Below are 27,989 nucleotides of genomic sequence, written 5' to 3'. Positions count from 1 at the left end.
TGTGGCCACGGCGACGCCGCCACACAGCTTGACCAATGACGTTCGCCTTTAACAGAAAAAAAGACGAGGAAAAAACTAATCGGCTCCCATCAACGCGAACCGGCTGCTCTCGTTCACTTCAAAGAGCCGGCTCTTAAAGCCGATTCGTTTGCGACCGACACATCAGGAGAAGGAAGACAGGAAGTAGGACGGCTTGTCTTCACGTGTCCGAGCAGGAAGCTGCATTTGAAAAAGTTTCCCTGTGAACTTGTGAGCGCGTTCACACTTTGTTTTCTAATGAATTCATGAGCACAATGTCTCCCTGTCCTACTTGTGGGGGTGGAGGGGTCCAACGTTTGCACCCAACTTAGTTTTTTAGACTGTAAGCTGGACTCGTCACTTGTGTTCATTGAGACACCTTCAGGACATCCCAGACCTTCATACTGTGGGAACAGCACCAACTTCAGAGGTATGACACAGGCGGGACAGCGCCTGTGTGGAAGTGAAAGTGAAAGTGAAAGTATTGTAGACGTCACATCGTCTGCTCTGACGGTGGGCCGCTGTGACACACACAACATCCTCTGTGTGAAAGGCAAGGATCATCATTAAAAAGATGATGGTGATGATGGAGATGAGGATGATGGCGATGAGAACAGTGATGATGATGAGGGTGATGATGAGTGTGGTTGCTATAAAGTAGTGTGTAATGTGTGTTGTTGTTTTCTTGTGTTTCCAGGAAGTGTCTGACATCATGAATGTCTCACATGCACCCCCTCCCCCCATCATTCCTGTCCATGCTCCTGTGTGTGTGTGTGTGTGTGTGTGTGTGTGTGTCCTCACACATTCTTCTTTTCATCTCGACCAAATCCTCCCAGCTGTTACATCCCTCCTAAAGCGCACACACACACACACACACACACACACTTGGCAGCTCAATGGTAGACTTTGGAATCCACTGTTGCCATGGCGATAGGAGAGCGCACACTCGCTCACATCGTTTACGTCTCCCTCGCTCTCAAAGCAGCTTCGCCTCTGTGACAGGAAGCTTCTTCTCTCCATCAGCAACATCTTCTCCTTCACCTTCACCTCCTGCCTTTGTCTCCTCGTGCCCTTCACCTCTCGCTCCCTCCCTCCCTCATCCAGGCCGTCCACTGAGGAGGACCGCCAGCAAAGTGAGGAGAGACCAGAGAGGAGAGCAGAGGGTAAGCACGGTGGATGGAGGAGGCGACCAGGACTTGACCAGAAGCAGACGATGGAGACAAAAAGCAGGAACGTGCCTTCAGGTAACACACAGAAGATGCATCTGCATTGTCACGTGCACGCATGTCACATCCACTTGCACGCGTTGGCGCTGCAGGAGACACCCAAACGGCACACGAGCGTGGTGCCAGTGTGTGTTTGTGGTACTGAGCTAACTGTTGTTGTGGCAATGTGGTCATGTGACGCTGCAGTGGACACCCGACACCTCACCTTCTGACTTCTGGACTCTTCCTTCCAACACATATTGGTGTGATGATGCACTTCCTGTTTTCAGAGCTCAGCTTCCTGCCCCGCCCGGCGCTGGTTTGGTGCGAGCGAGGCATTCAGGTGCTGCTGACCACCATGGGAGCCTTCGCTGCCTTTGCCCTGATGACGGTGGCCATCGGCACCGACTACTGGCTGTACGCTCGCGCCTTCATCTGCAACAGCACGGCCAACTCATCTTCAGTGCAGGACGACAGCACCAGCAACAAGGACAAGAAGGACCCGGGGGCCCTCACGCACTCTGGCCTGTGGAGGATCTGCTGCCTGGAGGGTAAACCTTGTGTGTGCGTGGAGGTCACCAGTATGTAATAATAATAAAAATAATGGATTAGATTTTATAGAGTGCTTTTCAAGGCACCCAAAGCACTGAACCCATCATTCATTGACCCCTCAGTCACACACGGGCGGTGGTGGTGATGCACATCTGTAGCCTCAGCTGCCCTGGGGTAGCCAATTCACGCCCGCGGCCCCTTCAACCACCACCAAACATTCCTTCACGGTCAAACACCAAGTCCATGTGTGATGTAGCAACAACAGCATTGTTAGCGTCAATTAGCATGAACAGTCACTGAAGCTAGCATGTCGCTGCGTCGCCAACTCATTGTGGCACAGCAACATGGATCTGACACAACTTCCATCCATCCATTTTTTTTGCTGCTGATCCTCATTAGGTTTGCAGGGGCATGCTGGAGCCTATCCTAGCTGACTTTGTGCAAGAGGCGGGGTACACCCTGGACTGGTGTCCAGCCAATGGCAGGGCACATATAGACAACCACTCCCATTCATACCTATGGACTATTTAGAGTCTCCAATGAAGCTAACATGCATGTTTTTGGAATGTGGGAGGAAACCGGAGTACCCAGAACCCCCCCCCCCCCCCCCCCCCCCCCCCCCCCCCCCACACACACACACACACACACACACACACACACACGGGGAGAACATGCAAACAGAAATGCTGTTTGAAATGCTCAACATAGATTCTGACCCGGATCTTCCGCATCTCCTAGCTGTGTGGCCAACATGCTAACCGTGCTAGCCGTGGCCTCTGACACAACTTTTTTTTATATAAAACATTTAATGTTGCATTTAAATGTTGTCCGTGGAGGACAAAACATGAGTTGGCGTCCACTTGGACAGACTTTTAGACACTGACTCAAAATCAATAGAAGGAAGATGAAATGTTAAGTGTTGATGTTGCTAGGTGGCTAAGCTAACTCATGTTTTCTTTTCTTTGCTCCTCTTCCTCCTCCTCGTCTTTGCTGTCTTTGTCAGGCTTGAAGAGAGGTGTGTGTTCCCAGATCAATCATTTCCCAGAGGACGCAGACTACGACCAAGACGCTGCCGAGTATCTGCTGCGTGAGTGACTCGTGCACACACACACACACACAGACGAGGATGGAAAGGACATAAGGGGGTGGTGGGCGGACATCAATGCACGAATGTCGAGCAAGGAAGGTGTGTGTGTTAAAGCCCAGGTGTGTGTGTGTGTTGTTGAGTCTGGGGGTGTACACAAGCAGCAGCTTTCTCTGATAAAAAACAGCTAATGGATTATTTTCAGCTCAGGCTTCACACGCTGCCTCCATTGTCAAGTGTACTTAGTGTATCCTCTTCTGTAGAACCTTCAGAACTTGGCTGGTGTCTACTGGGATGCACTGGTCCATCCTGGAACCGTCCTCACTAAAGCTTCCATTTTTGCTGCTTGGACAAGAAGTAAAAGTATTTATTCATGGCGCTGTGGTACAAGTAATAATAGTAAAGGTCTTTCCTGCCAAGTTGTAGTGTAGCACGTCCCCTGCAGAGTCACACCTAAAGCAACAATGTGCACACTTTTAGCAGAGTGCAGCCCGACCGTGTGTGTGTATCTAATGTGTGTGTGTGTTGTGTGCAGGTGTGGTGCGGGCGTCCAGCATCTTCCCCATTCTGAGCGCCGTGCTGCTGCTGCTGGGTGGCGTGTGCGTGGCTTCCAGCAGCTTCTACAAGAGCAAGAGGAACGTCATCCTGGGAGGCGGGATTCTTTTTGTGGCCGCCGGTGAGCGACACTTGTAGACCAGATGATATGATATCACCATGCTGTCATCATACAGCTATGATATCACTGTGCTATGACATCATACAGCTATGATATCACCGTGCTATGATATCACTGTGATATGACCATCACACAGCTATGATATCACCGTGCTATGACATCACACAGCAACGATATCACGGCCGAGTCGGCATGAAGTTGTTGTCGTTTTGTGCGCTCAGGCCTCAGCAACATCATCGGTGTGATCGTGTACATCTCGGCGGCGCTCAGCGACATTTCTCCCAAGAAGGACGAGGACAAGAAGTGGCACTACTCGTACGGGTGGTCCTTCTACTTCGGCGGCCTGTCGTTCATCCTGGCGGAGATGGTGGGCGTGCTGGCAGTCAACATCTACATCGAGAAGAACAAAGAGCTGCGCTGCCGCTCTCGCGCCGACCTCTTTAAGAGCACCACGCACGCCATGTTGCGTCTGCCCAGCTACCGCTTCAGGCGGCGCTCACGCTCCAGCTCGCGCTCCACCGACCCGCCCCACTCGCAGGAGAACTCCCCCGTCGGCGCCTCCAAAACCTTCAGCCTGCCGCCGTCCGCTCCCCCGTTCTCTGTAGCCACTCTGCCTAACCCCCATCACGGCGGCGGCGGCGGCGGCGACATCTCCATGTACACTCTGTCCAGAGACTCCAAGCTCGGCAGCCTGGGGGGTGGTGCCCCGCCGCTCTATGGCACCGTGGACCGCGCCACGCTCTACCAGCTCCACAACTATTTCCCCAAGGATGCCACTGGGGGGGGCAGCGGCGGAGGGGCCCCCATCAGCAGCGGCACGCTCCCCTCTCATTCCAAGTCCAACCTGGCGGCCGCCGCCCAAAACGCGGCCCCGCTGAATAGCTCCTCGTCGGCTGCCCCTGCGACCCCCCAGGCTCCCATGTCCACCGCCACCGTGGAGAGGGACAGGGGCAACGTGGGAACCCTGGACCGGCTGACAGCCAAGCGGGAACGGGACAGCAACTCGGACACGCTCAACAGGAAAACCACACCCGTTTAAGAGCTCACGTCCAAATATGGGCTGACAGGAAGAGAAAGGAGGGCTAAGTTGGTGACCATTCTGTCCTCGTGTTTGGACATCCAGCAGCCATAAGGACTTTAGGACACCCCCCATCATGGATCAGGGTTCATGAGAATATCACCCCGAGCTGTTCCTCAATCTTCATCTTGACAGGACATTTTAGAAAAGCTTCCAACTTTGTGGGAACGCTTTGGGGAAGGCACGAGCAACCTCCCCAAAAGCCATTTTTGGATGTGTTTGGCGACCTCTGACCCCACCAATGGAAACACGCCAACACTTGGTAGTAAGTCTTCCCACCCAGAAGACCAGCTGTCCCAATACTTTTGACCATCCGGTGCGCGCGCGTGAGAGACATCTGCCTTAAAACCACCCCAGACCTTCTCAGCGGGACCACCAAGAGTCCAGAGACTAGCGCTTAAATATTCCTAGTAAATGAGGTAATAGTAATAGTAATAGTAATAGTAATTATCCAGTGAAATATGAATATATATGGGTAATTGAATATCCATATGATTTGCTCATATTTATTCTTTAAATATGAATATTTGTCCATTTCAATAGGAACGTATGTTAGCACAATTCTATTTAAATGTTGATCATTTGAAATGATATCTTCATACGTACTAGTTTAAATATGAATATATGTGCATATTTATTCATTTTAGTCTTTGAAATATGATGAGATATTCTTTGAAGTGGTCCATATTGATTGGAGCGTTCATATACTGTATGTGAGCACATATTATTTGAATATGAACATATGTTAAATATGAATCTGTGATGTTACTATCTCGTCATTGAAATATGAATATTATGGTCATATTTTCCTGTGAATATTCTATTCATTCTCAGGTTGTGATGGATTCAGTGCCCTGAGAGCACATGTACGTATATGTTCATATTTCTATCATATCGACTCATTGAAATACTGCAGTAATATGTTCATCTTTACTGGTTGAAAAGGGCATGTGTACTCATTTGAATAGTAGTATTCTGCTTATATTCATTTCTGTAGTAGTATTGTTGCCCGACTGGCCAACAAAGACAAGTGGTCATGTGACATGTCCCCCGAAAGCAGAGACGGCCAGCCTGAGGTCAAAGGAGACAACACACCACTGCCAGGTGACCTCCTTCAAGCCTGTGAAATATTTTCCAAGTCACTCCAAGCCCGGTCCTCTTTTGTTGTTTTCTCTCTCAGGAAGACGAGGAGTCACGTGGTTCCTTCTCAAAGACCACAAACCTTCTTCACCGTCACGTCTTTCTGTTCGGCAACAAAAGTGATCTTTGTTAGACGTGGCGACGACTTTGTGTCCCGCGGCTGGTGTCAGACGCCAAGAAGGAGACGTCCGAGATGTGACGGACGACCATGTTTGGATTTGGACATTTTGGGTACAAGCTGTCGCCAATCACGAGGGGCGCTGGGACGGGTGGTCATGGACGTATGTACAGTACGTAGACACCGTATCAAGCGCTGAGCCTTACGTCAACGTCGCTGTTTCCCACGTATCCCACGTAAGTTAGTGCGTGTGTGAATGTCCACTTAAACGTCTTTGTAGAAAGGTGCAGTCTGACAGGAAGTACGCTGACTTGTGTTCATCTCCAGCGTGGCATTGACACATTCAATATGGCGGCGACGTTGGCGTATCGCCCACTCGCTGGGGCGTCTATGTCTGTCCACGCAGACGAGTTGACTTCTTCTCTCGCTCCGCTGCAGCGTTTGAGAACTCGCTCGCCACCCCCCCCTCCCCACGGAACAAAAAAACTGCGCTGATGCTCGCTGGCTAGCTAAAATTGTACGTTTCATGATTGCACTGCGCGACCTTCAGCGTTTGAGCCTCAAAAAGGAAAGCAAACTGTAGACCAGGGGTCACCAAGGTTTGTCCTTGTGAGAGCTACTTTTACAAAATGAAAATGGCCAAGAGCTACTCATTTTTGTAACATTTATTTTCAGAGCTTATTTTAAAGCCAAACAAAGCGAATATGCTTGTTTTACCAGAACATGAACAAAATGCTGGTGTCCACAACTCACATGTTGTATTTCACAATGCTTTTCTTTCTACTGCTCTTTCATTATTAACTGAACACCTGAATGAAAAGCAGGCTTGCGGGCACCTCATGTGGTCGTGGGGGCTACCTGGTGCCCGATGGCACCACGTTGGTGACCCCTGCTGTAGATGAAACTTGTCAAGCACAGAAGGAGAGCCTTCACTTCGCCGATGTGGAATAAAAGACGTACTGTAGGTGTATTCTTCCCAAGAAGCAAACATCACTTTCTTTCATTCTTGGGGACTTTCTGCTGTTTTTATTGATCTTCGTTGCTCTGCTTCTGCTCTCAGTGGACGTGACGTGCGTACAAAGTGTCACCAGTCTCCTTCCTTCGTTTCTTTCAGGTTTTTTATACACGCCACTTCAACGTTCACCTCCAGGTCAATGATATTCTTCTTTTCTTTATTTTCTGCTTTTAACCCGTTCCTTTCTATACCGAGTGTAGTGTTTCATGTTCTGGCATCGTATACTAATGAGTGTAGATAGCAGAATTGATATTTCTTTCTTTCTCGGTGGTACGTACAGGTATATATTCTTCAAGTGTGTCGTCAGTGCTGGGAAATGGAGCTGTACGTGATGATAAAAACATCTGAAAGCAAACACATGCTCCTTTTCCCAACACCCCTTGAATGCATCGCATACACGTCAAGTCGGGACCATGAAGGGAAGCAATACAACACAGTGGTCAGAATATGAAGAACATAAACACACGCACATAGGGAAACATATACAGTAGATATATCCAATAAAGCTATTTTTAAAAATCACTCGTGTCTTGTGGATTATTGATGGGGAACATGCGATCACACTCCAGGCCTGCAAGGGGCCTGCTAGCTGCGATACCACTGACTTCATTTCCGATCCGATGCAGAGTCAAATTCCGGCTGGTATCGGGGATACCGATCCAACACCGATACTTTGCAAATTGTGCCCGGTAAGAGGCCAAAATCATACCAAATATGTGAAAATGGTATTTGAAACAGTCAGCTGGGATAGGCTCCAGCATACCCCCGCAACCCTAATGAGGAGAAGCGGTATAGAAAATTGATGCATGGATGGTATTTGAAACAATAAAAAATAATAAGTAAAATAATAAACCCATTGATATAAAAGGTGAATTTAAGAATAAAAACTTTATTTGCAATTCACACGCAGCTCCATTTACCATCGGTCAATGTTTCAACAAACAAACATTGCCTCAAATGAATGAAGTATCAAAAGTATCGATATTTTGGATTTGAGAATCGATTTCAGAGCACGAGGTGCTGGTATCGGAAGTGTCGATATTTGAGTATCGCTCCACAGACCTCTATATGGCGCACACTAGTGATGGAAATGTCGGCTCTTTTTAAAGAGCCGGTTGTTTTGGCTCGGCTCACAAAAAAAAGACATCTCTTACAGCTCCCAAGTGACGCCTCAGATTTTTTGTCTTAAATTAATTTATTACCAAATGATGTGTACTGTGTAACATGAATTACGAAAAACTACACCCTATCAAACGTCTTCATGCAAATATCTCACGAATGAATGGGCTCCAGGAGCACCACAGCGTGTGTTTAACTCCGCCCCTCCCCCCGCCCAGTGTGGACATAGAGACGCCGCCGCACATTTTGACCAATGACGCGGACTGGCTCCCAACGACGCGAGGCAGCTCTTACAGCCGATTCGTTCACGACTGACACATCACTCGCGCACACGTTAGCCGACAGCTTGATGGTACGGTAATGGAGCTAACTAACACTTTATTTATACCATCAATACTCTATAGCTTTGCATTTAGACTTGTTTTCACTTCCTGTTGAAGAAAGCCTGGTGTTTACTTACTGTTACTGTTTTTTAGACTGTGTTGGAGTTTTCCTGACCGTACAGAACCTTGGCCACAAGAGCAGGCTAGCTAGCTGACACATCAATGACAGTTGAAATGGATGTAGCTTGAACAGAGCAACAAGTTAGGGTGGAGTGACGATAATAATCGTTACCTGCTTTCTCTTCTTTGGTTCTTTTTCAAGGTGAGTTGCAACAGCCGTGGCTCTACATCCAGGTACTGCATTTTGCCGCCGATGTGCGATACCACTGATTTCATTGCCGATCTGATAGTGAGTAAAAGTCATGCTGGTATCGGCTTTACCGATACTTTGTGCCAATTCACCTAATGTGTCTGGTAATTTTTTAAAAGTTGTGTATTTCATAACATAGCATGAAGAATACATGGCAGTAAATTCATGTATTGATGAAATAAATGGATAATGAAAGTCATTTCTTTCTTTTAAACCCTAACGTATATTTAGGTAGTGGGGTGATATCACCAATATAACCAAAACAGAGGGTAAAATTATACGAAATTAGTATAATAGTATAAACAATAAAGTCAAATAATAAAACTTGAAAACTTTATTCACACATGGCTCTGTTTACCATCGGTCGTCTTTTCAACAAAACTCAAATGACTGCAGTATCAAAAGTGTCAATATTTTCAATGGAGAATCGATTTTAGAGCACGATAAGCTGGTATCGGAAGTATGGCTATTTCAAGTATGGATCGGCACACCGCTAGCTTATGGGGCCAAAATGCAAAGAGTGAGTACGGAAGTGAGTGAGTGAGTTGGGCGATGCGTCAGTGGCGCTCCCGTGATGCACCTGGCTGTGACCACGTCGTCAACGCTTTCAATTCCTTCCTCGTCTGCACTCGCTGATAACGTGTGCAGCTTGTGGCCCACGCGCGCACGTCGCTCAGGAGGGGGGCTGGGCTGTCAGTCGCGATGACATTTTTTGATTTACTCTCACGCTTAAATCGTCCATCACGCTCAGACGGGGGCCCACCCCGTCACTCTCAGCATCATCATCATCAGAGGAGGCTTTGGGGGTGGGGGTCGTCAGAGTGGGACATGTTAAATAATGGAAATGAATGTGCTGAGTCAACGTGAAGACATTTGATGACAAGCTTCTGACTTGATGAGCTCCAGCGTTCTTAGTCAACTCACACTCATAGTGTGTGTGTGTGTGTGTGTGTGTGTGTGTGCGCGTGCGCGCGCAGGTTGTGTTCCTGTTGGCCACGCTCTATATTTAGTGGGGGGGTCGCAGCCAAACAGCGTGGGAGAAGCTCAAGAGAGCCTGCAAGCGGGTCAACATGAAGACTGAGATGTGCTGTGAGCTGCACGCCGTCACTGACAGCGCTGTCTTATTTTTGTCTGATTATTCATTTCCAGGGGAGGCTCTTCTCAGAGGTACCTCATGTCATGTCGGGATTGAACATCATGGAACACAAAGAGGACATTTATTACAAATGATCAACAGGCAGCACACATATGATGTTACATAAATACTCCATGGTTCAGTGATTTATGATTGATCTTTTTAGCGACACATTAGCAAAAAAGCTTTCGGACGAGCTCTTCTGCGAGCACAGGGGTGTCCAAAGTGCAACCTGGTGTCAAGTAGCTGGTTTTTGTATTACCTAAAAATATAAATAAGCCGGGGGGGGACAGCAGAAATGTGGGGAAAAAAAGAGCAGTGGTGGTATGAGAATAAATATTAAGCAAAAAGGTTGTCATCTTATGAGCTCAAAGTTGTCCTTTTATGAGAAAACATCTAAATATTGGCATAATAATAATAATAATATTAACAGATAAAAGTTTCTTTGAACATTTCTTTGAATAAAGTGGAAATATTAGGAAAATAATGTCACAATATTAAGAGGAAGCAGAAGAAGTCATAAGTTTATGGAAAAAAAGGTCATAATATTATCAGGGACAAAAAATGTTTATTTTAGAAGTCTGATGTTAAAAATATTAAAGAAAAAAGACCCGTGTTAAGCCGCAATAGTTGGAGATAATAGGAGAAAAAAGGTGTAATCTTATGATATAAGTAGTCGTAAAGAAGAAAAAGGTTTATTATAGTAATAAATAAATAGTAAATAACAATATACACATATAGACAACCAATCACATGGACAATTTAGAGTCTCCAATGAAGCTAACATGCATGTTTTTGGAATGTGGGAGGAAACCGGAGTACCCAGAAAACCCCCCCCACACACGGGGAGAACATGCAAACTCCACACAGAAATGCCCAACAGAGATCCCAACCCAGGTCTTCCCATCTCCTGACTGTGACTGTGTGGCCAACATTATTCTTATTTTTTACTATTATATCAAATTTTATTTGTACATTAAACATATATATTTAATGTAATAATTTATATTAAATAGAATACATTAATAAATAGTCGTAAAAGTCGTAATATTAAATCATACTAGTAAAGGAAAAAAAGTGGTAATTTGACAAGAATAAAATAATATTATGAGGAAAAAATATGTAACTAATATTAAAGAAAGAAGAAAAAAAGTCGTAACAGATGTATGGCAATAAAGTCATATTTGTAAATATGAATATGAAATATGTGTAAATAGGAAAAAAAGGAAAACAAGCAAAAAATGCGTCATGTAAGGAGAAAAAGTTGCAGGCTGTTTTATCTTTAAACATATATATATATATATATATATATATATATATATATATATATATATATATATATATATATATATATATATATATATATATATATATATATACACACACACACACACACACACACATATATATATATATATGTATATATATATATATATATATATATATATATATATACATATATAAACTTCATCACATAGCTACATGGGTTAATTTCCAAAATGTAAAATATCAAAGTGGCCCCCGCATCGTTTGGTTTTTCAGTAAGCCCACCCTTCAGACACCCCTGTGCTAGCAAGTGAAAGAAAGTTAGCTTGCAGCTATGCGCCAAAGACAAGTCCACTGAGATGAATGAGTCGCTTGAATGAGGCAGGATTGTCTGTGGATCCCATCTGAGCTTTAAGACTTGGTATTGAAGGAAAGTAAACGCAACACCTTTAGCAAAACATCTTTAGCGCTGGCACAAAGTGGCTGCAGGCCACTAGCTGCTGCTGTCCCTGTGAGGCAGGCACCTCTGCCAGGGGCTGCAAGGCAGCGCCAGGAGCAGGAAGAGCAACCCGCCCACAATGAGGATGGCCCCCGCGCAGCCCAGGCAGGACATGGACCATGAGAACTCGTGATGGACGGGGACAGAGTGGTCGCTAGCCAGGAGGGCCCAGACCGCCTGCTGGAAGACCAGCAGGGCCAAGAGGACCAGGACACCTGAGGACGGGAAGACGGGGTGTTTGTCCTGTTGTGTGAGCACTTAGCCTCTTGGGGACGGTACCTGACAGGATGAAGCAGACGGACGCCGGCTTGAGGAAGAAGACGATCTCCTTGCTGAGTGCCATGCTGATGCAGATGGCGCCCATCACCATCAGCACCAAGCTGAAGAGGGACAGCATAGCCGCCGCCACATTCAGGTCTGCATGGGAGGGGGGAGACGGATGATGTTTAACTGTGAGGGCACTCAGAAGCCTGAAAAAAGTCATTTGCGGAAAAGGCACAGTAAGAATTGAAGAGGTTAGCTGGGTGGCCAAGCATGCGTGTGGAGCAAGAAATGTGAAGAAGAAGAAGCGTGTTCCTGCATCACGGCTCCTGGTGGTCCATGTCACGTGTTCTTTCATGGTGACGTGCGTGTACATCAGCATGTACGCATCATGCGGCTGCAAGGCAGCGATGAGACGCTGGAGCGCAGCGGCGTGGGCGGACTATTCAACGAGAGTGAGCACAAAAAAGTAGCGTGGGCGGCGTGAGGCGACACGGCCCAGTAAGAGCTGACTCACGCTTGTGCGTCGTCTTGTGGAACATGACGGCGTTCTCCCCCGTGGTGAAGAACTTGAAGTAGGTGCAGTTGGATTCTGCAGGAAGGACGAGAGTGAGGCGCGGTCATCCAAATGACATCAATGTGTTTTAACTTCAGGTCAAAGGTCGGGGGGGGGGGTTCACCTCCAGGCAGCTCAGCGGGTCCGCAGCTCTCTCTGTCCGGGTCGATGTCGGCCACCCACAGCGTCTTGGTGCATCGCTTCCACAGGCCCAAGTGGACCGCCGGACATGTCTGCCGCACAGGAAGTCATGTGACAGGAGGCATGCACGAGCAAGCGAGCGCACGTGTCTTACCTGGTTGTCGTAGAAACTCTTTGGAGGTGCCAGCTCTACCCAGAACTCTGTGCCCACCCCCAGGACCGTCAGGACCACGCCCACGATGGCCACAAAGAATGCCAGCTTGATCTGCGGGAACGACAACAGTGATGATAAGTAAGACATGATGCTAACGCTAGCGCCTAGCACTCACCTTTCCTTCCTGGGACTCCGTCATGGTGTGTCCCGGCCTGCGTCGCTTGTTGCCTCCGAACGTGCTGCGTCCGCTCATGAGGCCGGCCAGGCCCCCCATGCCCTGGGCCCCGCCTCCCTGAGCAGCCCCTCCCACCGTGCCCGCGGCGGCCGGGCCCACGCCGCGGCCCTCCTCGTCCGTCACCAGGAAGGTCGACCACATGTCGGCGAGGACCGACGCACGCGGCCGCGTCGGTTAGGTATCAGCGGCAGGAAGTGGAGTTTAAAAACGTAGAAAGTGACGTTGTGCTTTGAACAGCAGGAATGAGATGCGAGTGTTTATAAAAACATCACCAGAAGCCGGCGGAAGTCTGCCTTTTGTTGAGCCTTGACCAAAACGTGCCACTCCGTAAAAGAATCATTGTGAACGTGTCATGAGTGAGTCGTTCATCAGTTGCAGGTCAAAGGACAAAGAAGGAATGCTGCGTGGAGAAACCACAACAAAAACCACATCAGCGTCTCATAGGCGACGTTCCAAACCCCTCCCTTGTGTACTTGCACTTAAGTATGCTTACTGCGTGCACTGTCGCCACCTGAGGCACTCATACCATGATTAGCATTGTACACTTTCTAGAAACGACCGTCCAAATATTTATCCACTTCTTCTTCTTTTCTCCTTTTTAACTGTGAATTGCAACCCCACAGCTTAGTCCCGCCCCTTCCCTTGGCTACATGCCACCAACATCCGGGCATTGGCTCACACACTGCACTGAAAACGTGTACTTGTGGAAGTGTGCCGATTGAAACGCAGTGTGAGACGCCTGCCTGAAGTTGGCCCCCCCACGCAGTCCCTGCTAAAATAGTCCCAAAGGTTTTTGCCATGAAAATGGTCCTCTCTGTTTTCCTTTTTGAGTTATTCAAGTGTCAAGTGATTACATAATCAGCCCCCTGACGTGCCCTCAAGACAAAGGTCAGCCTAAGTGCACCCAGCCCCCCATCACCTCCAAATGAAACAAAAATAGTCACAATTGTTTGTGCCATTAAAATGTTTTTTGCGGTTTTTGTTTGTGTTATTAAAGATTATTTCTTAGGTCAGTCAAAGTTCACCCAGTCCCCCATTTGCTCCAAAATGTAAAAAAAAAAATGTTGCAATCATTTGTGCTGGTTTGTGCCATTAAAACGATTGTGTATTCAAGATTTTTTCATAGGTCAAGCAAAGTTCACCCAGCCCTCCATTTCTTACAATTTTTTTAAAAAATGAATAATTTGTGCTAGGTTTGTGCCGTGCAAAATGATCGATTGTGCAGCTATATTTTTGGAGCCATTAAAGGTAGTGTCCGGTTACGACGTCACCCAGCCCCCCGCCATACTCCAAGTTAAACCCAAATAGTCTCATTCTTTGTGCCCTAAAAGTGATCGATGGTTTTAACAATATTGCAAGATTTCTAGGGTGATGATGTCACATGGCCTAGCTTGGCATGTAATCAACGTATGCCGAGGCAGTAGGTGGCGCTGTAACCCCAAAGCCAATCAGAAGAAAAGGAATGACAGGTACATCAACAAATCAGATGTTGATTTCTAAGCTAGATGGAGTCTCCGTCGGTGGTCTAACTTTAGCACGCTACGCGAGTGCAAAGTCTAAGCACGCTGAAATCAAAAGCTGTCGTCTATTTCTGGAGATGCTGTGCCGAGACAGCCATCTTCTCCACGGTCATGTGACCCGGGGGCTTGCTTTGTCGTTTGTTTGGCTGAAAAGAAGCAGCCGTGCCGTCTCCCACGACGTGCGCGCAATTCTGAGATCATCGCAACAGCATCACGACCTATCATAGCCATCGCTAAGATAATGTGCAAATGCTCCCCCTGGTGGCTGTGAGCATCACACGCTGACATCTGACTTCCATTGTGTTGCAGAAAAAGTCAAGTATTTGGCAACCAGTGAGAAGAAGCGAGCAGTTGGCATGGCCACACAGAAAGGACTGCAGTTGACTGACAGGTGAGACAGCTGATGAAGTTTAGCGTGACGTGAGATGTTAGCAGCTGGTGGGTCTCCATGTGTCACGCGTGAACAGCACGGTGACGCATTTAGCGCAACAATGCGGTGTGTTAGTTTTAGTTTTGGGGAAAAAAAGAGAGAGAACTTACGGTGGCGCTCCTGCCTAAAAAGGCGCGGGATTGGAGGAGTGCAGCGTGAGGAAGAAACTCATTAGAGCAGCAAGCGACGACAAACGCCTTCTGACATGTTGGCCGCCTCAAAATATCTCCTCCACGTCCTCCAAATATAGGCCATCGTAAAGCAGCCTCATGGGAGATTAGCCTCCAATTTATCATCACGCCCGCCAGGAGACCATTTCCATGATATGACCCCCACCACCCCACCCGCATGCACCCCCGGCGACACGAGGCAAGAAGCCACAAGTGAGCGTGCTGACATGATACACATTGTTCACTCTTAGACGCAACACAACAATGACGTTGACAAGCTGCTCAGCGCCTTGCTGTGTGTGTGTGTGTGTGTGTGTGTGTGTGTGTTGTATGTGCACACCATGTCATGGCACATGTTAGCTTCCCAACATGTCTGTGTGTGTGTATTGTGTGTGCACAGTGTCTAATGACGCATGTTAGTGTGTGTTCGCTTCCAATGCTTTTCTATGTGTGTGTGTGTGTGTGTGCATTGCACATGCACGGTGTCTCATGTTGCATGTTCGTCATGTGTTACCTTCCAAACACTTGTGTGTGTCTGTGCATGTGCATGCATCCGTGTGTGTGTGTGTGTGTGTCTAATGACGCATGTCAGTGTGTCAGTTTGCACTTTTCTGTGTGTGTGTGTGCGTCTATTTCTGACACCCACCTGTTAATGACATCAGACCTGACCCTGGGAGGGGGGGGGCGTCGTGTCTGCAATAAAAGATACAACCCTACAACCCGCCCCTTAACCCCCGCCAGCCGGTTGTCTGTCAGAACCACAACCCGTTTAGCCCGACTCAGCTACCTCACGCTTTGGACTAAATGCCATTCCACATGGCTCGTGTTCTGTTGGTGCTAGTGTGTTGTTTGGTTCTGGTGCTTCTTCATTGAGAATACTGCAGGTGCCCTGCATTGTGATGCGTGCGTGTGCGTGTGTGTGTATGATGCACTTTAAACCAGGCTGATCCGTTTCCAACAAGCTGTGGTCCAACATTGTAAAAGCAGTAAGTCCACCTCAGTGCCGGCCTAGTAAAAGCCGGGCAAATAGCGGGAGGAGCCTACCACTTCCTGTGCCCATATATGGCCACCTGTCTTGACAGCCGTGCAGTGGCGAGGCCTCTCCACGGGGAGGTGCCACCGTCCAGAGCTCTAAACATGGACTCACGGCCATGACCTCAGGTCAGGGGTCTTAGCGGGGGGGAGGGGTCTGCACTCAGATTGACCCCCAGGGGGGCCACAAGGTCAGCCTGGAAGATTATGTAATGCGCTTAGGCTTGGGAAAGAGGTCAGGACCTGCTGGGAGTCCGCCGAGAGACACGTGTGATGGTGTGAAAATGAAAGTTGTCTTCAACATGGCAGCCTCTTGGCTGTTCTTCACCTTTAACCTTTTTATGCCAATGAAGTATTAGTAACAGATATGGAGAACGGGGCGGAATCAGAGACGATTCCAATACCGATCATCCATGAGGGAAATCGTCCAATACCGATCATGTGGATTAATTCTATATTTTTCCACTTGTTTCAGTTGAGTTCCATTGGGTAAAGGGGAAAGGTAAGGACAATTCCAAGGCCCAAACAATAGATCATTACTAATAGAACTAGAAGCACTCAGAGAGCACAGACCTCCTCCAAGCGCCACAGTTCCCCCCATATTATGATATCAATATTAGTTCTGTAGTTATTCACAAAAATGACTTTCGGTCATGGCGGTTTTCTTCTGGATCTATCTCCATAGCTGGTGAAGATACATCAGATCCAGCTTCCACCGTATCTTGGCTATGTCTAATGTTTGTTGCATCTTTATAGCTTCATTTCTTGTCTTCCTAGGATGAAAAGTATGTGGAATGGTTCCATTATCGGGATCAGTCTTTGATATTTTGTACAACCTGTTGGAAACTTGTCCTGTATTTTTTCCCCAAACGCTCTGAACATTTTTTGTGGCGTTACATGCACAAATGCCGAAAATGACGGTGATCATATCCCATTTCCAACAATTCTTAAAAAATTCATCCCAAACCATTCAGAACTTTTCAAGTTATTTGGAACACAAACAAGCAGATAAACACTATAAAAGATAAATATAAAAGATAAAAGAACATAATCCTTGGTGGAGGTAATTAGTAATTCATGAATAGGGATTTTTTTTCCTGGGGCCCAGACTTCCTGGTGGCACCCCTGCTATTGGCTATATGATATCATGTGTTAGCTGCCGTTTGACTGATGATCATACCGTGAGACCCGAAAACTCACTCGCCGTATGGAATGAAAGCTTTTTCCTGTTTCCATGGCAGGTAAGTTCCACACGGCAGACATGATTCTTTGTGTTTTGGCACGCCTGCACAGTGTGAAGGACAGTGTGAGGAGTGTGCCACCCAAGACACCACACAGCATGTGGGGATCGTTGCAGGCTGCAAAAGTACGAGTCGCAGGTGATCGGCGTTTGAGGGCATTTATTGGCATATGCCTATCACTTGATTTTTCATGAAATTCGGCCAATATTGATCGGTGGCCAGTCGATTAGACCAACTGAATAAGGTCTGTTTCTTCCTGCTGTTTGTACCTTCATGTAATGTGCTCCGCACCATACCCAATGAACATGACATTGTTTATTAAGGTCCAGGGTCCTTCGGAAGTTTGTTCAAAAATGCCTTGATTGGGGTTAGCGGGACAGCATATTTTGGGTGCAATGATTAATTATGGTGAGGGGGGCAGGGCTTCAGTATGGCTGCAGTGAGCGAGAGAGAGAGAGAGGGAGAGAGAGAGAGAGTTAAATTTATCTTCTAAAGCCAATCCTCTTCAAGCTGATCAGCAGGATGGACTAGCCAGCTTGGGAAGTGCAAACAGGTAGGAAAACTTTCTGTTTACTTCTCACTCGGGTTCATTTTTGGATTGAATGATGGTTCTCATGAGAAGAAGACGTTTTAGTGTTGTCGCTCGTACTTTCTGTGGGCAATTTGAAGCTACAGACATGCTTCACAACAGGGGTGTCCACACTTTTTCCACAGGGGGCTGCATAGAGAAAAATGACAGGAGGCTGGAGGGTCCACTTTGATACATTTGGTACACTGAAGACACTAAAGCAAATATATGCTGACCTACATATACATATGAACAAAACATCAGGATCTTAGCATTTTTATAGGTGACAAAGTCAGTGAGTGGAATACACTGTACGTAGAAAATACGACGAATAAGAAACTGGCACACACTTTGGACGCCCCTGCTTTACAGCACTTGACACGTTTGTAGGCGTAAAATAACCACACATAAACTGTATGTATACAGTAATCCCTCGTTTAATGGGGTTAATGGGTTCCAGACAAGATTGTGATAAGTGAGTTTCCACAAAGCAGGATTCCTTATTTCTAAATATTTTCACAGTCACAGCATAGAAAACCTGTTTACAACCTTCTCAATACAGTTTTTTACCATTATTAGAGCCCTCTAGACATGAAATAACACCCCTTTAATCAACTTTACACTTGTATTACCCAATACGGTAAATATAGTAACAATAAATAAGCCAAGGGTATCCAAAGTGCGGCCCGGGTGCCATTTGAGGCCAGTGACTCGTTTATTATTGGCCTGCAACACGTTGTAGAAATAAAATTAAACACAAAAAAAAACAGAACAAATGGGAAAGACAGAGAAAAAAGCCTGAAATGGTGATACTAATAACACAAAGCTTTGGCTTTAAATATATTTTGATTTTTTTAGAAATTAATATACATAACATAAACATATCAAAATGGCCCCCCTGCCCCCGCATCTTTTGTTTTTTCTGTGTGCGCCCCTCTCTGGAAACAGTTTGGACACCCCTGAAATTAGCAATTCAAGACATAAATAAGACTCTTCGGGTGCTACCACCCAACATTACAGTAAAATTACTGACACCTAGTGACCAGTTTACAGTACTACATATCACATCTTTGATTGCCTTATTCGTATTTTATACTTTTATGCCATTTTTAATGCCTCGAAATGCTTCATTTAGGCAAAAACGTGTAACATTTGCTTAAATATGCATATTTTTGCACTATTAGGCCAAAGTCAACCACAAAACAGCAATGATTTATGAATTAATATATTTCTCCACAAAACTTGAAGCACAATCTGTTGCTCCTGCACACCATGGGTGTCCGAAGTGCGGCCCGGGGGCCACCAAAAAACAGCAAAATGAGAACAATAGAGCAACAATGTAAAGAGAAAAGGCTGGAATGTTGATACTAATAGCTAATTACACACACTTTAAATATATACAGTATAACTTTCTTTTTAGTATTTTTACACAATTAAAATAATATATGTAAAAATAGGAACGTGGCCCCTGGCATCCTTTGATTTCTGGGTATGTGGCCCCGGGTGGAAAAAGTTTAGACACACCTGGTTTAGGCAGATGTTTGAAATGCTTTCAGAGCACAGCTGGTCAAATTTGACCTGACAAATAAAAGATTTGTTTTTGTGAAGAAGACAAAACTAATTCAGCTGACTCATGTGGTCGCGGCGTGGGTTCAGGAGTAACGGCAACAACAAGTCATCCAGATTCACTTCCACGCTTGATGGGCCCCAATGAGAACGCCCTAAAAAGGCACGTAAAAACACCCGTAATCATCGCCGTGACAACTGGCATGGTGGTGCTTGTCGAGGTGTCGCGGTCACGTGCGGCGTATACCTGCCACCTTTACATCCTGTTAGCCTCTCCCATGTGCGCCCCTTGCTGAGCCGTGGCCTAGTGAGTCCACGTGCAGCACTAAGACCTTGACTTCACCCTCCTCATTAACTGCTATTAGCATCCAGCAGACAGAGGAGATGACATCCAACTGGACAACAATTGTGAATTTTGTTTGTTTTGAACCTGGCAATCAAAACCTTTGGGATCCACTGGAAAAGATGGACAGATGGTTTGGGAGCAAACTAACCGGATGTAATCTTTATTGATCTGACAAATAAAGTCTTTAAACCTACAATGAAAGTCAAATGTACAAAACAATAGAGGATCTCGTGAAGACGGTTGACTGTGGCGTTGGCTCTACAAGCTTCTGGTTCTGGTCCGTCAAGTCCAAATGTCCGACTGTTAGGCAGAAGAATGAGATACCGCTGCTGGTGAGTGCACGTACAAAAAGCCGCTCATGTGTCAGGCCGCGTGCCTCGGTGCGGTATCATGCCCGCTAAGTCTGCGCTAATGTTGTCTTTAAGTATCAGACAGTGGGGTTCGTTGCCGGATTAGCAACCCGACGCCAAGCGCCTGTTAAAAGGCTCTCAGGGGTCCGACTGTTGTTATTGCGGTAGCGACCGTGACCATGGTGGCTTGTAGTTACTAACTAAGCCAGGGGCATCCAAAGTGCGGTTTTGAGCTAAAATGTTGATATTTTGTTCCGATAGCTTCGCATATATTGACCTGCATTGGATTGGTTTTAGTGTCTTGAATGTAGCAAATGTATCACAGTGGCCCCTACCTCCTTCAGTGTTTTTGTTAGGGCGCCCCTGAACTAAGCTACAGCTCGGCATTCATTGCGTATGAATCCGTAATCTGATTGCTCAGTGACCACACCCTTTCCCAGCGTCTCCATCTCTGTAAAAACACAAACATCAGTGTCAGTCACGTGTTGTTTTGTCCGAGTTCTTGACTTGTCATATCGTGTCCTCCATCCAGGTAACGCTACTTGCTCCTGTCATGTTTAGAGGCCAAACTTAAAGGGATTAATCTTGGCCGCCGAACACAGGACGTCCTCTGTGCCAAGTCTGATCACCAGGCCAAAAGTGGCCCAGTGTTCCCGGGCCAGTGGAAGGATGTCTCGTGTGAACCACCAAGGAACAAAGGAGCCCAGTGTGGTGGAATGAGGTCATTCGTGGAGGTTACCGGTGTTGTTTTTGTGCTGTTCTGGAATACTTGAGATGGTGCTTTTATGTTTTCTGGGGGGAGGGATTATCAGCAACTTCACTGTTGACATGCTGAACCTCGACGTCTTCCAGTCCAGCGCCAATGTCCCCCACTCATGGTGTGGTTCACAGCAAAGCTAAAGCCTAGGAGGACTTGCAGGCCATTGTCAAGGAGTAATTCGGACTCAAATCTAAGATGGCGAGAGATGTCGGTCCTCTGAGCCCCAACACTGCAAGGAAACTGAGTGGCACCACCTCGGTGTTGTACCTTGCCTTTCGCTCTCTGATTGTCGGCTACTTCCTTTCCGGGTCTGCGACATCAGCGAGCTTGCTCGGCATGGAGCATGACTATGGCATTAGCCCCAAATTTGTTTGCACTCCTATTCCCCCTGAAGCGGACCCCAGCTGCCATTCCCCGCCTAGCGTTCCCCACGGACCCAACGGCCACGCTAATGGCCACGCCAATGGCCATAACGGCAGCAACCGCAGAGTGGTGATATCTGATGAGGCCAAAGCCACCATCCTGCACCTGCGGGAGAGCCTGGTGAGGCAGAAAGAGACCATCCTGGACCAGCGGGAGACCATCAGGGAGCTCACCGCCAAGCTCACCCTGTGTGAGGGCTTTGGTGGTCACCATGGCAACGGCCATCACGACAGCCATCCTGACGACCACCACGATGAGCACCTTGGCCACCATGGCAGCCAACACACGCCGTCACACCACGGCTCATATCACAGCACCGATCACCACTTCTCCCACGGCAGCCACCGGCCGGACCTCCATCACAGGGAAGGGTCATCGTACGGCAAACACAGCTCGTTCTCACCGGAGCAGACTGGCAAGACGCTGCAGACGCTGAAGGAGCGACTGGAGAACCTGCAGGTAAGACCAGCAGAGACACGACAACTCTTCCTCAGTGGTAGTTGACTGTTTGAGATCTTCGACGCTGATGTGTGAGGCATGAAGAAATGCGTTTGAGGGACAGTCACTGAGGGGTACACCAGCATGAGCACCCTTTCCCAGACTTGATCTCCTGGACTCAGGCTGGGAAGTCACTCCTCTGAAGCTCCCGGGGGACTTGTGCTTCCTGCTGCTATGTGAACGTCTCTATCAGCTCAGGCAGGCTCAGGTGACGCTGCCAAAAATCTGCTTGGATTCGGTTCAAAGGTGTGAGACAAACTTGTAGACGAGCCAGGATTGACCCCCGCCCCTACCTCCTCTAACAGGATGGAGGCGACTCCAGCCTCTGAGGGGCACAAGTTGGCGTCGCCTTCAATTAGCTTCATCCCGCCTGACGAGGTTATTAATCGTGGCGTGCACTGGCAGGGAACAAAGCTGGATTTTGTGGTGAGGAAGACGAGGGTGAGCCAGGGAGAGGAAGTTTCTCAGCTGCATCTTGACTCTTTCAAATTCCGAATGACTAATTAACCAACCCCTTAACTAACTGAGTGAACTGTCTGCCTGTCAGCAGGCGAGGAACTCCTCCAGCTCCTACTCCAGCTCCCTGAGAGAACTCCTCCAGCGGAAGATCAGTGCTCTGGAAGAGCAGCTGCACAGCTACTACAGGGACCACCATGATGGTCACCATGACGACCACCGAGATGGTGACCACCATGACGATCACCACGGTAGCGGTCACGAGGACCACCACGAAAGCCACCGCAATAATCACCACGGGGGGCGTCACTACAACCACCACAGTGATCACAGAAATCGCCATCATGATCATCACCCCGACCCCCACGACTTGCACAACAGCCGCCGCTACGGCCGCTACGGCAACCACCACGACAACCTCCATGGCCACCGCGACGAACACCACGATGACCGTCACGAAGATCACCACGGCGACCGTCACGAAGATCACCACGAAGACCATCATGAAGATCACCACGGTGGCAATCGCCACGACGACCACCATGAGGGTCACCCAGGCGGCGATCACCACAACGACAATCACGAAGATCACCACGGCGGCGCTCACCGTGACGACCATCATGCCGGCGATCACCTCCCTCGACGACTTCCTTTCAGCAGCAAAGAGACGAGCCCTCGCAGCAGCGGACACGGCAAACTGGAGACTGTCCTAAGCCAACTTCACCAGAGCCACTCGGACTACGGTACGCGCTACACGGCCACGTTACACTCTACGTTAGATTGACACATTGACTCCCATGTCAAAAACTCTACGACCAAAGGATGAGGTCTACACGTGTACCACTTGACTGGCACACTTGCACACTTACCTTGTCTTTTGAATGCATAAGTGCGCTCACACTGGGATGCAGTGCACTGTCAGTTACCACCCTCGGTAATCGCCATCTTGAAAGGTAGCGGAAGGGGAAGGACTAACTTGAAACAATGGCGGCTGAGGAGCAAACCCTAGCGGCAGAAAGTAGCGAACCATTGTGCACTTACCAGAAATGACAATTGGAATATTTACGAGCTTCTTATCTGCTTTTGGTGAATTGCAATCACTTGAGGCTGCCCCTCCCCTCCCAGTACGTGGCCAAGATCGCGACTATTGAGGGTGCTGAGTGCATAATGTCATACTTCTCGGCGTCAATGCACTTCTGTGCTCATAAGACTAAGTGTAAGGACACGAGTGCGCCAATTGAGACACAGTCTTTATGAACTCCTCCCGTTCCCAGGAAGCCACAAGAAGCTGAAGAGTTCCAGCGCGTTCCTGCTGGACTTCCCCATGAGGACCAACTACATGTACGCCAGGATGAAGCGCTCCCTGGTCACGGAGATCTTCGCCCTCACGGTCTGCCTGCGTCTCAAAGGGGGCGCCGGTCCCGGTGTGGGCACGCCATTCTCCTATGCGGTGCCGGGCCAGGCCAACGAGCTGGTGCTCATGGAGTGGGGCCCCAACCCTATGGAGCTGCTCATCAACGACAAGGTAGGGGGCTACCCACACGGAGACGTTTTCAGGTCAACACGGCAAAGTATTTTATGGTTTCAGTCGCTCCCTGAAACAGTACTTTGTGAAAACGACTTCCAGAGTGGGAAAATCCGAAAATGCCGGCTTGTCGTTGCCGTGTTTTCATCACCATCCCGTGGCCACAAGTGAGCTCTGATGACAATGCAGCATAATATCTGAATATTGTGACGGATATGACTCACCCCGGTCGACATTGTCCTCATATTTTGTTGTCCTGTGCTCCATCGGGGCGGCCATGGCTCAGGAGGTAGAGCAGGTCGTCCAGAAACTGAAAGGTTGGTGGTTTGATCCTCGCTCCTTCCACCTAATCCCGGGTTCTAGACACTTCAAAACCAGTTTCAAATTGTTACGCCTTTTGAACGGGCAGCACGCGGTCTTCCCCGGGACGCTACCATTGTTTCTGGAGACACAAGGATGCCTACGACGACTCCAGAATGACTCGTGATTCGTTCCAATCAGGATGCAACAATTTGCTAATCTGGCACAGTATGGACGAGACTCTTTTTAAACATTCCCGTGTGGACGGGGGAATTGTATTGCTTGATGATTTTTTTAAAAGGGCGGGGTTATCCAGATTTAGGTTAAAACAGACCCAGTTTCTTGGGTAAGAGGCGTCAACTGGCCTTTACTTTTCACCTGGTCGTCAACAGTGATTATTTCATTAACCTTCTGAGCTTTCATTCTCAGAAACACCGGTCACCCTTAACACCAAACGGAAGACGTTTGTCTTTTCTTCTTCTCGCTGCTTCGGTGACAATTAATCCTCTTAGCTTAATTGATTGACCTGATTATTTGTAGGAGCGTCACGTTGTCTCACGCTTGGCTGACAACAACAACAACACAAGAGTTGTGTCAGTGAGCTCCTGAGCAGGCATTTGACACCCGGCAGCCAAAATGCGGAGTCTGGGGGCCAACTCCTGGCCATCAGCAACACAGCCGCTCTTCGTGCCAAACAGCATTCATGCATTCAGCACAACGCGTCCAACATCAAAATGTTCCGCTCATTTGGGACACGATGGCCATCTGTACAAACATATAAAAATATTCCCACATTTTCCATAAATGAATGGTTGCACAAGTTGCACATTTCTCAAGCGATTTAAACCCAGTCAGGACATCCAGACTAACAGCGTTCAACATCCCAACAATTCCCAATTTTCCAAATGTAAATGAAATGAATGAAATGTTTCTCACATTTCTCAACCCATTCCAGCATCCAAATATTCAGGCTAGCCATTTTCCACATTCCAAAAATTCCCATTTTTCCCAAAATTCCGCATTTCACAAATTCACACAAATTCCTTTGAGCTTAAGAACTCTTACGACTTCCTCATTTCTCAACTGATTCAAACTGTGCCAACGCCAAAACATTCAGCTCCTTCGGGACATTCGGAATGACAATTTTCCACATTCCAAAATGTCCTACTTGTGCCAGAATTCCACATTTTTCTGTTGAAATGAATAGCATTTTTCTCTAACCATGGCAGTGTCAAAACATTCAGGCTAGCAATTGTCCAAATCCCCTAGATTCCCACTTTGCCCAAAATTCCACAGCCCCAAAATTCCACATTTCTGAGGCCCATTCAAACCATTCCAGCATCAAAACATTCAGGCTATCAATTTTTCACATTACAAAAACTCACATTTTTTCCGAAATTCCATATTTTCCAAATTCGTTAAAGCTTAAGATCTTTTACGGCTTTCTAATTTCTTAGCTGATTCAAACTGTGCCAGCGGCAAAACATTTAGCTCATTCAGAACATTCGAAATAACAATTTTCCAAATCCCCAAAATTAAACGGCCCAAAAATGTCCATTGAAATGAAATGTTTTCCACATTTCTCAACCCATTCGCAGCATTCCAGTGTCAAAACATCCAGGCTATCTTTTTTTGACATTCCAAAGTTTTTCATGGAATTCCATATATTCCAGCCCAAAAATTCCTATTGAAGTGACAGTCATTTTTCCACATTTCTCAACACCATGAAATCATTTCAGCATCAAAACATTCATGCTGACCAAATTTTCTAAATGACAAAAATTCCCACTTTTCCCATAATTCCATATTTTCCGTGCAGCGTTTCAGCAATTTCTACACAAATGGTCTTCTCTAGTTGTTAGTGAGTCACTACACCAAAGGGCCCAACAAAATGCTAACAAACATGCTAATCCCTGAGCCTTCCCTCATAGGCGGTCACATTGCCGGTGACCATGACGGACAGGAAGTGGCATCACCTGTGTGTGACGTGGTCCACGCGTGATGGTGTCTGGGAGGTGTACCAGGACGGGGCGAGGAAAGGCTCGGGTCAGAACCTTTCAGCCTGGCACGCCATCAAACCGGGAGGGATGTTTCTTTTGGGACAAGAGCAGGTAAGATGAGCACACAAAATGTGAGGCGTCCGTCCTCCGTCTTCCGTCCTGACGCCCCCACGCCACTCTCTGCAGGACACCATGGGGGGACGCTTTGACGTCACACAGTCCTTCATGGGAGAAATGTCCGACCTGCAGTTCTGGTCCAGAGTCCTGACCCCCGCTGAGATCTACAGTCAAGCCACATGCGGGGGTCACCTGGTGGGGGACATCGTGTCCTGGGAGCAGGAATCCGTGGAGCTCCACGGCGGCCTCGCCGAGTTCCCCTTTGACCCCTGTCACTGAACACGGACCCTCGCCATGTTTATGTCCTTTTCGCCATTCCGCTCCAATCTGTCTGCCTTCTCCGAGCACATCTTTACTGCGTCCTCTCAAGGATCAGATGGACGCTAGCTCCTTTAGCAACGTTAGCGCAGCAGGAGGCGGGTGACACCAGACGCCTCACGGGGGACGTCGTTTGAAGGCAATGTGCACAGTGGCATTTCAGCAATAGCACTTTTGTAAAGATATTGACGGGACTCGTCGACGGACGTCCGGTTTCCAGCAGGGCGAGCTGACGTGCGGTTGCATAAGTCTCACAGCATGCTAACCTTACCTCAATGTGTCACCGCGCTAATGGCTGACATCGCCTCAGCAACCGGTGGCTTACGACGGGATTTGCTGGCGCACCCTTGATCCCGCCTAATTCTCAGCTCACACACACACACACACACACACACACCTTTACTGAAGGTGCAGCCCAGGTGAAGGATTATTGGTTGATCTGCTAACTGTTTTTAGCTGCACTTTAAAGTTTTTTATGAGGTTTTGTATGGGTACCTAAATAATGTCGATAAATCCTTTGAATATTGAGATATTTCTTATGGGTTTTTTTGTGGGGTTTTTGCACTTGTCAACAAGTGTGTAGCGCTTTGTTTTTAAGGAAAAAGACACATCTTTGCATCAGGACCACAGCTGTAAATATCTGCACCACATTTGAACTGTAATGCCAAGTTAGGCTTCTAATAGAGGGCCAAATGCCAGATGCGTTATTTGTGTATAACGATATTTAATAATGTTGTTGTGTGTCTCCGCAGAACTTGTACGTAAAGACTCGCTCCTCCTCGCCTTTGGTGCACATTTTAACATGTGATAGCAGGTGTCTTTGGCTGTAAATGTGTGTGAAGTATAAACATGAGTATGACAGTCACGTGAAAGCCAAAACTGTAAACGTCTAAATGTAAAACTTGAAACAAAGATTTTGTCAAATATTTGTCAGAATGTTGAATAAAGTTGTCCTGTATTTTAAGCAGTCATGCACGCAGTACCGCCATGGGACACTAGAGGGAGCCGTCGCTCGGCTTTAATCTGGTCATCGAACATGTAAGTATATGTACACGTATATTTCTTAATTATACATGAATACATTCGACATTACGCAGCAAGAAAAGAACCTAAACGTTAGTTGAGTCGCATGTGTGATTACAGACTGGTTGCACCTACTTGCCCATCCAGCAGTGGGCAATAACGCCACGTTAAAGATAAATCAGGCCCAGCTAATGTCATGATTTGGCTAAAAATACATTTAAAAATGTAAGGATTGAGTCATAATAATAAGACATATAAGACAAAAAAAGCCTACTTATTAGTTAGGCTTAGTGTATGAAGTGGTCCTTTTAAGCCGTGCTGCTTGTGCACACTGAAACAAACAGTAGCACCTCCATTAGTGTGTTTTTGGGGTAACATTGAACATTTACTCCACAGATTTG

At 47.3% G+C, this 27,989-nt stretch overlaps 3 protein-coding genes across 11 annotated transcripts in view; 2 read left to right on the top strand and 1 right to left on the bottom strand.

Moving 5' to 3' along the window:
- The window catches only part of LOC129173566 (voltage-dependent calcium channel gamma-4 subunit-like), a 9,856-nt gene extending 2,109 nt beyond the window's left edge, over positions 1–7,747 (top strand). Inside the window, exons 1-7 of one of the 5 annotated variants that reach the window (XM_054764598.1) lie at positions 1,131–1,262; positions 1,514–1,774; positions 2,779–2,862; positions 3,395–3,535; positions 3,757–5,032; positions 5,448–5,479; positions 5,611–7,745. In XM_054764598.1, coding sequence (XP_054620573.1) covers positions 1,232–1,262; positions 1,514–1,774; positions 2,779–2,862; positions 3,395–3,535; positions 3,757–4,574 — 1,335 coding nt within the window. In that variant the 5' untranslated portion in view covers positions 1,131–1,231 and the 3' untranslated portion in view covers positions 4,575–5,032; positions 5,448–5,479; positions 5,611–7,745. Of the gene's footprint in view, positions 1–1,122; positions 1,263–1,513; positions 1,775–2,778; positions 2,863–3,394; positions 3,536–3,756 lie in introns of those variants that run through there. The other 4 variants (XM_054764596.1, XM_054764597.1, XM_054764599.1 and 1 more) reach the window with 4 other exon arrangements.
- Positions 7,748–8,272: 525 nt separating this feature from the next.
- si:dkey-14o18.2 (neuronal pentraxin-1) lies at positions 8,273–27,529 on the top strand. Of its 5 annotated transcripts, XM_054762892.1 has the most exons (8): positions 8,273–8,357; positions 8,482–8,650; positions 14,775–14,856; positions 20,701–21,810; positions 22,397–23,048; positions 23,580–23,830; positions 26,062–26,241; positions 26,317–27,529. In XM_054762892.1, exons 4-8 carry the CDS (start codon positions 21,124–21,126, stop codon positions 26,524–26,526), a joined length of 1,980 nt encoding a protein of 659 aa, XP_054618867.1. In that variant the 5' UTR covers positions 8,273–8,357; positions 8,482–8,650; positions 14,775–14,856; positions 20,701–21,123; the 3' UTR covers positions 26,527–27,529. The 5 variants fall into 5 exon arrangements, with proteins under 5 accessions (XP_054618867.1, XP_054618868.1, XP_054618870.1 ...); XM_054762893.1 differs by lacking the exons at positions 8,273–8,357; positions 8,482–8,650 and adding an exon at positions 12,629–12,848; XM_054762895.1 differs by lacking the exons at positions 8,273–8,357; positions 8,482–8,650; positions 14,775–14,856 and adding an exon at positions 17,825–17,891 and having other exon boundaries at positions 22,400–23,048.
- LOC129172823 (voltage-dependent calcium channel gamma-6 subunit-like) lies at positions 11,322–13,086 on the bottom strand. Its single transcript, XM_054762901.1, has 6 exons — positions 12,886–13,086; positions 12,711–12,821; positions 12,540–12,648; positions 12,377–12,451; positions 11,878–12,015; positions 11,322–11,813 (listed from the first exon to the last, which is right to left on the bottom strand). The coding sequence occupies exons 1-6, from the start codon at positions 13,084–13,086 to the stop codon at positions 11,593–11,595; spliced, it is 855 nt and encodes a 284-aa protein (XP_054618876.1). The 3' UTR covers positions 11,322–11,592.
- Positions 27,530–27,989: the final 460 nt, after the last annotated feature.

This window comes from Dunckerocampus dactyliophorus, chromosome 20, assembly GCF_027744805.1.
Source record: "Dunckerocampus dactyliophorus isolate RoL2022-P2 chromosome 20, RoL_Ddac_1.1, whole genome shotgun sequence".
NCBI classification, from domain to species: Eukaryota; Metazoa; Chordata; class Actinopteri; order Syngnathiformes; family Syngnathidae; genus Dunckerocampus; species Dunckerocampus dactyliophorus.
Note: the sequence above shows the minus strand (reverse complement) of the source record. Positions and strands in the feature narration are given on the sequence as shown.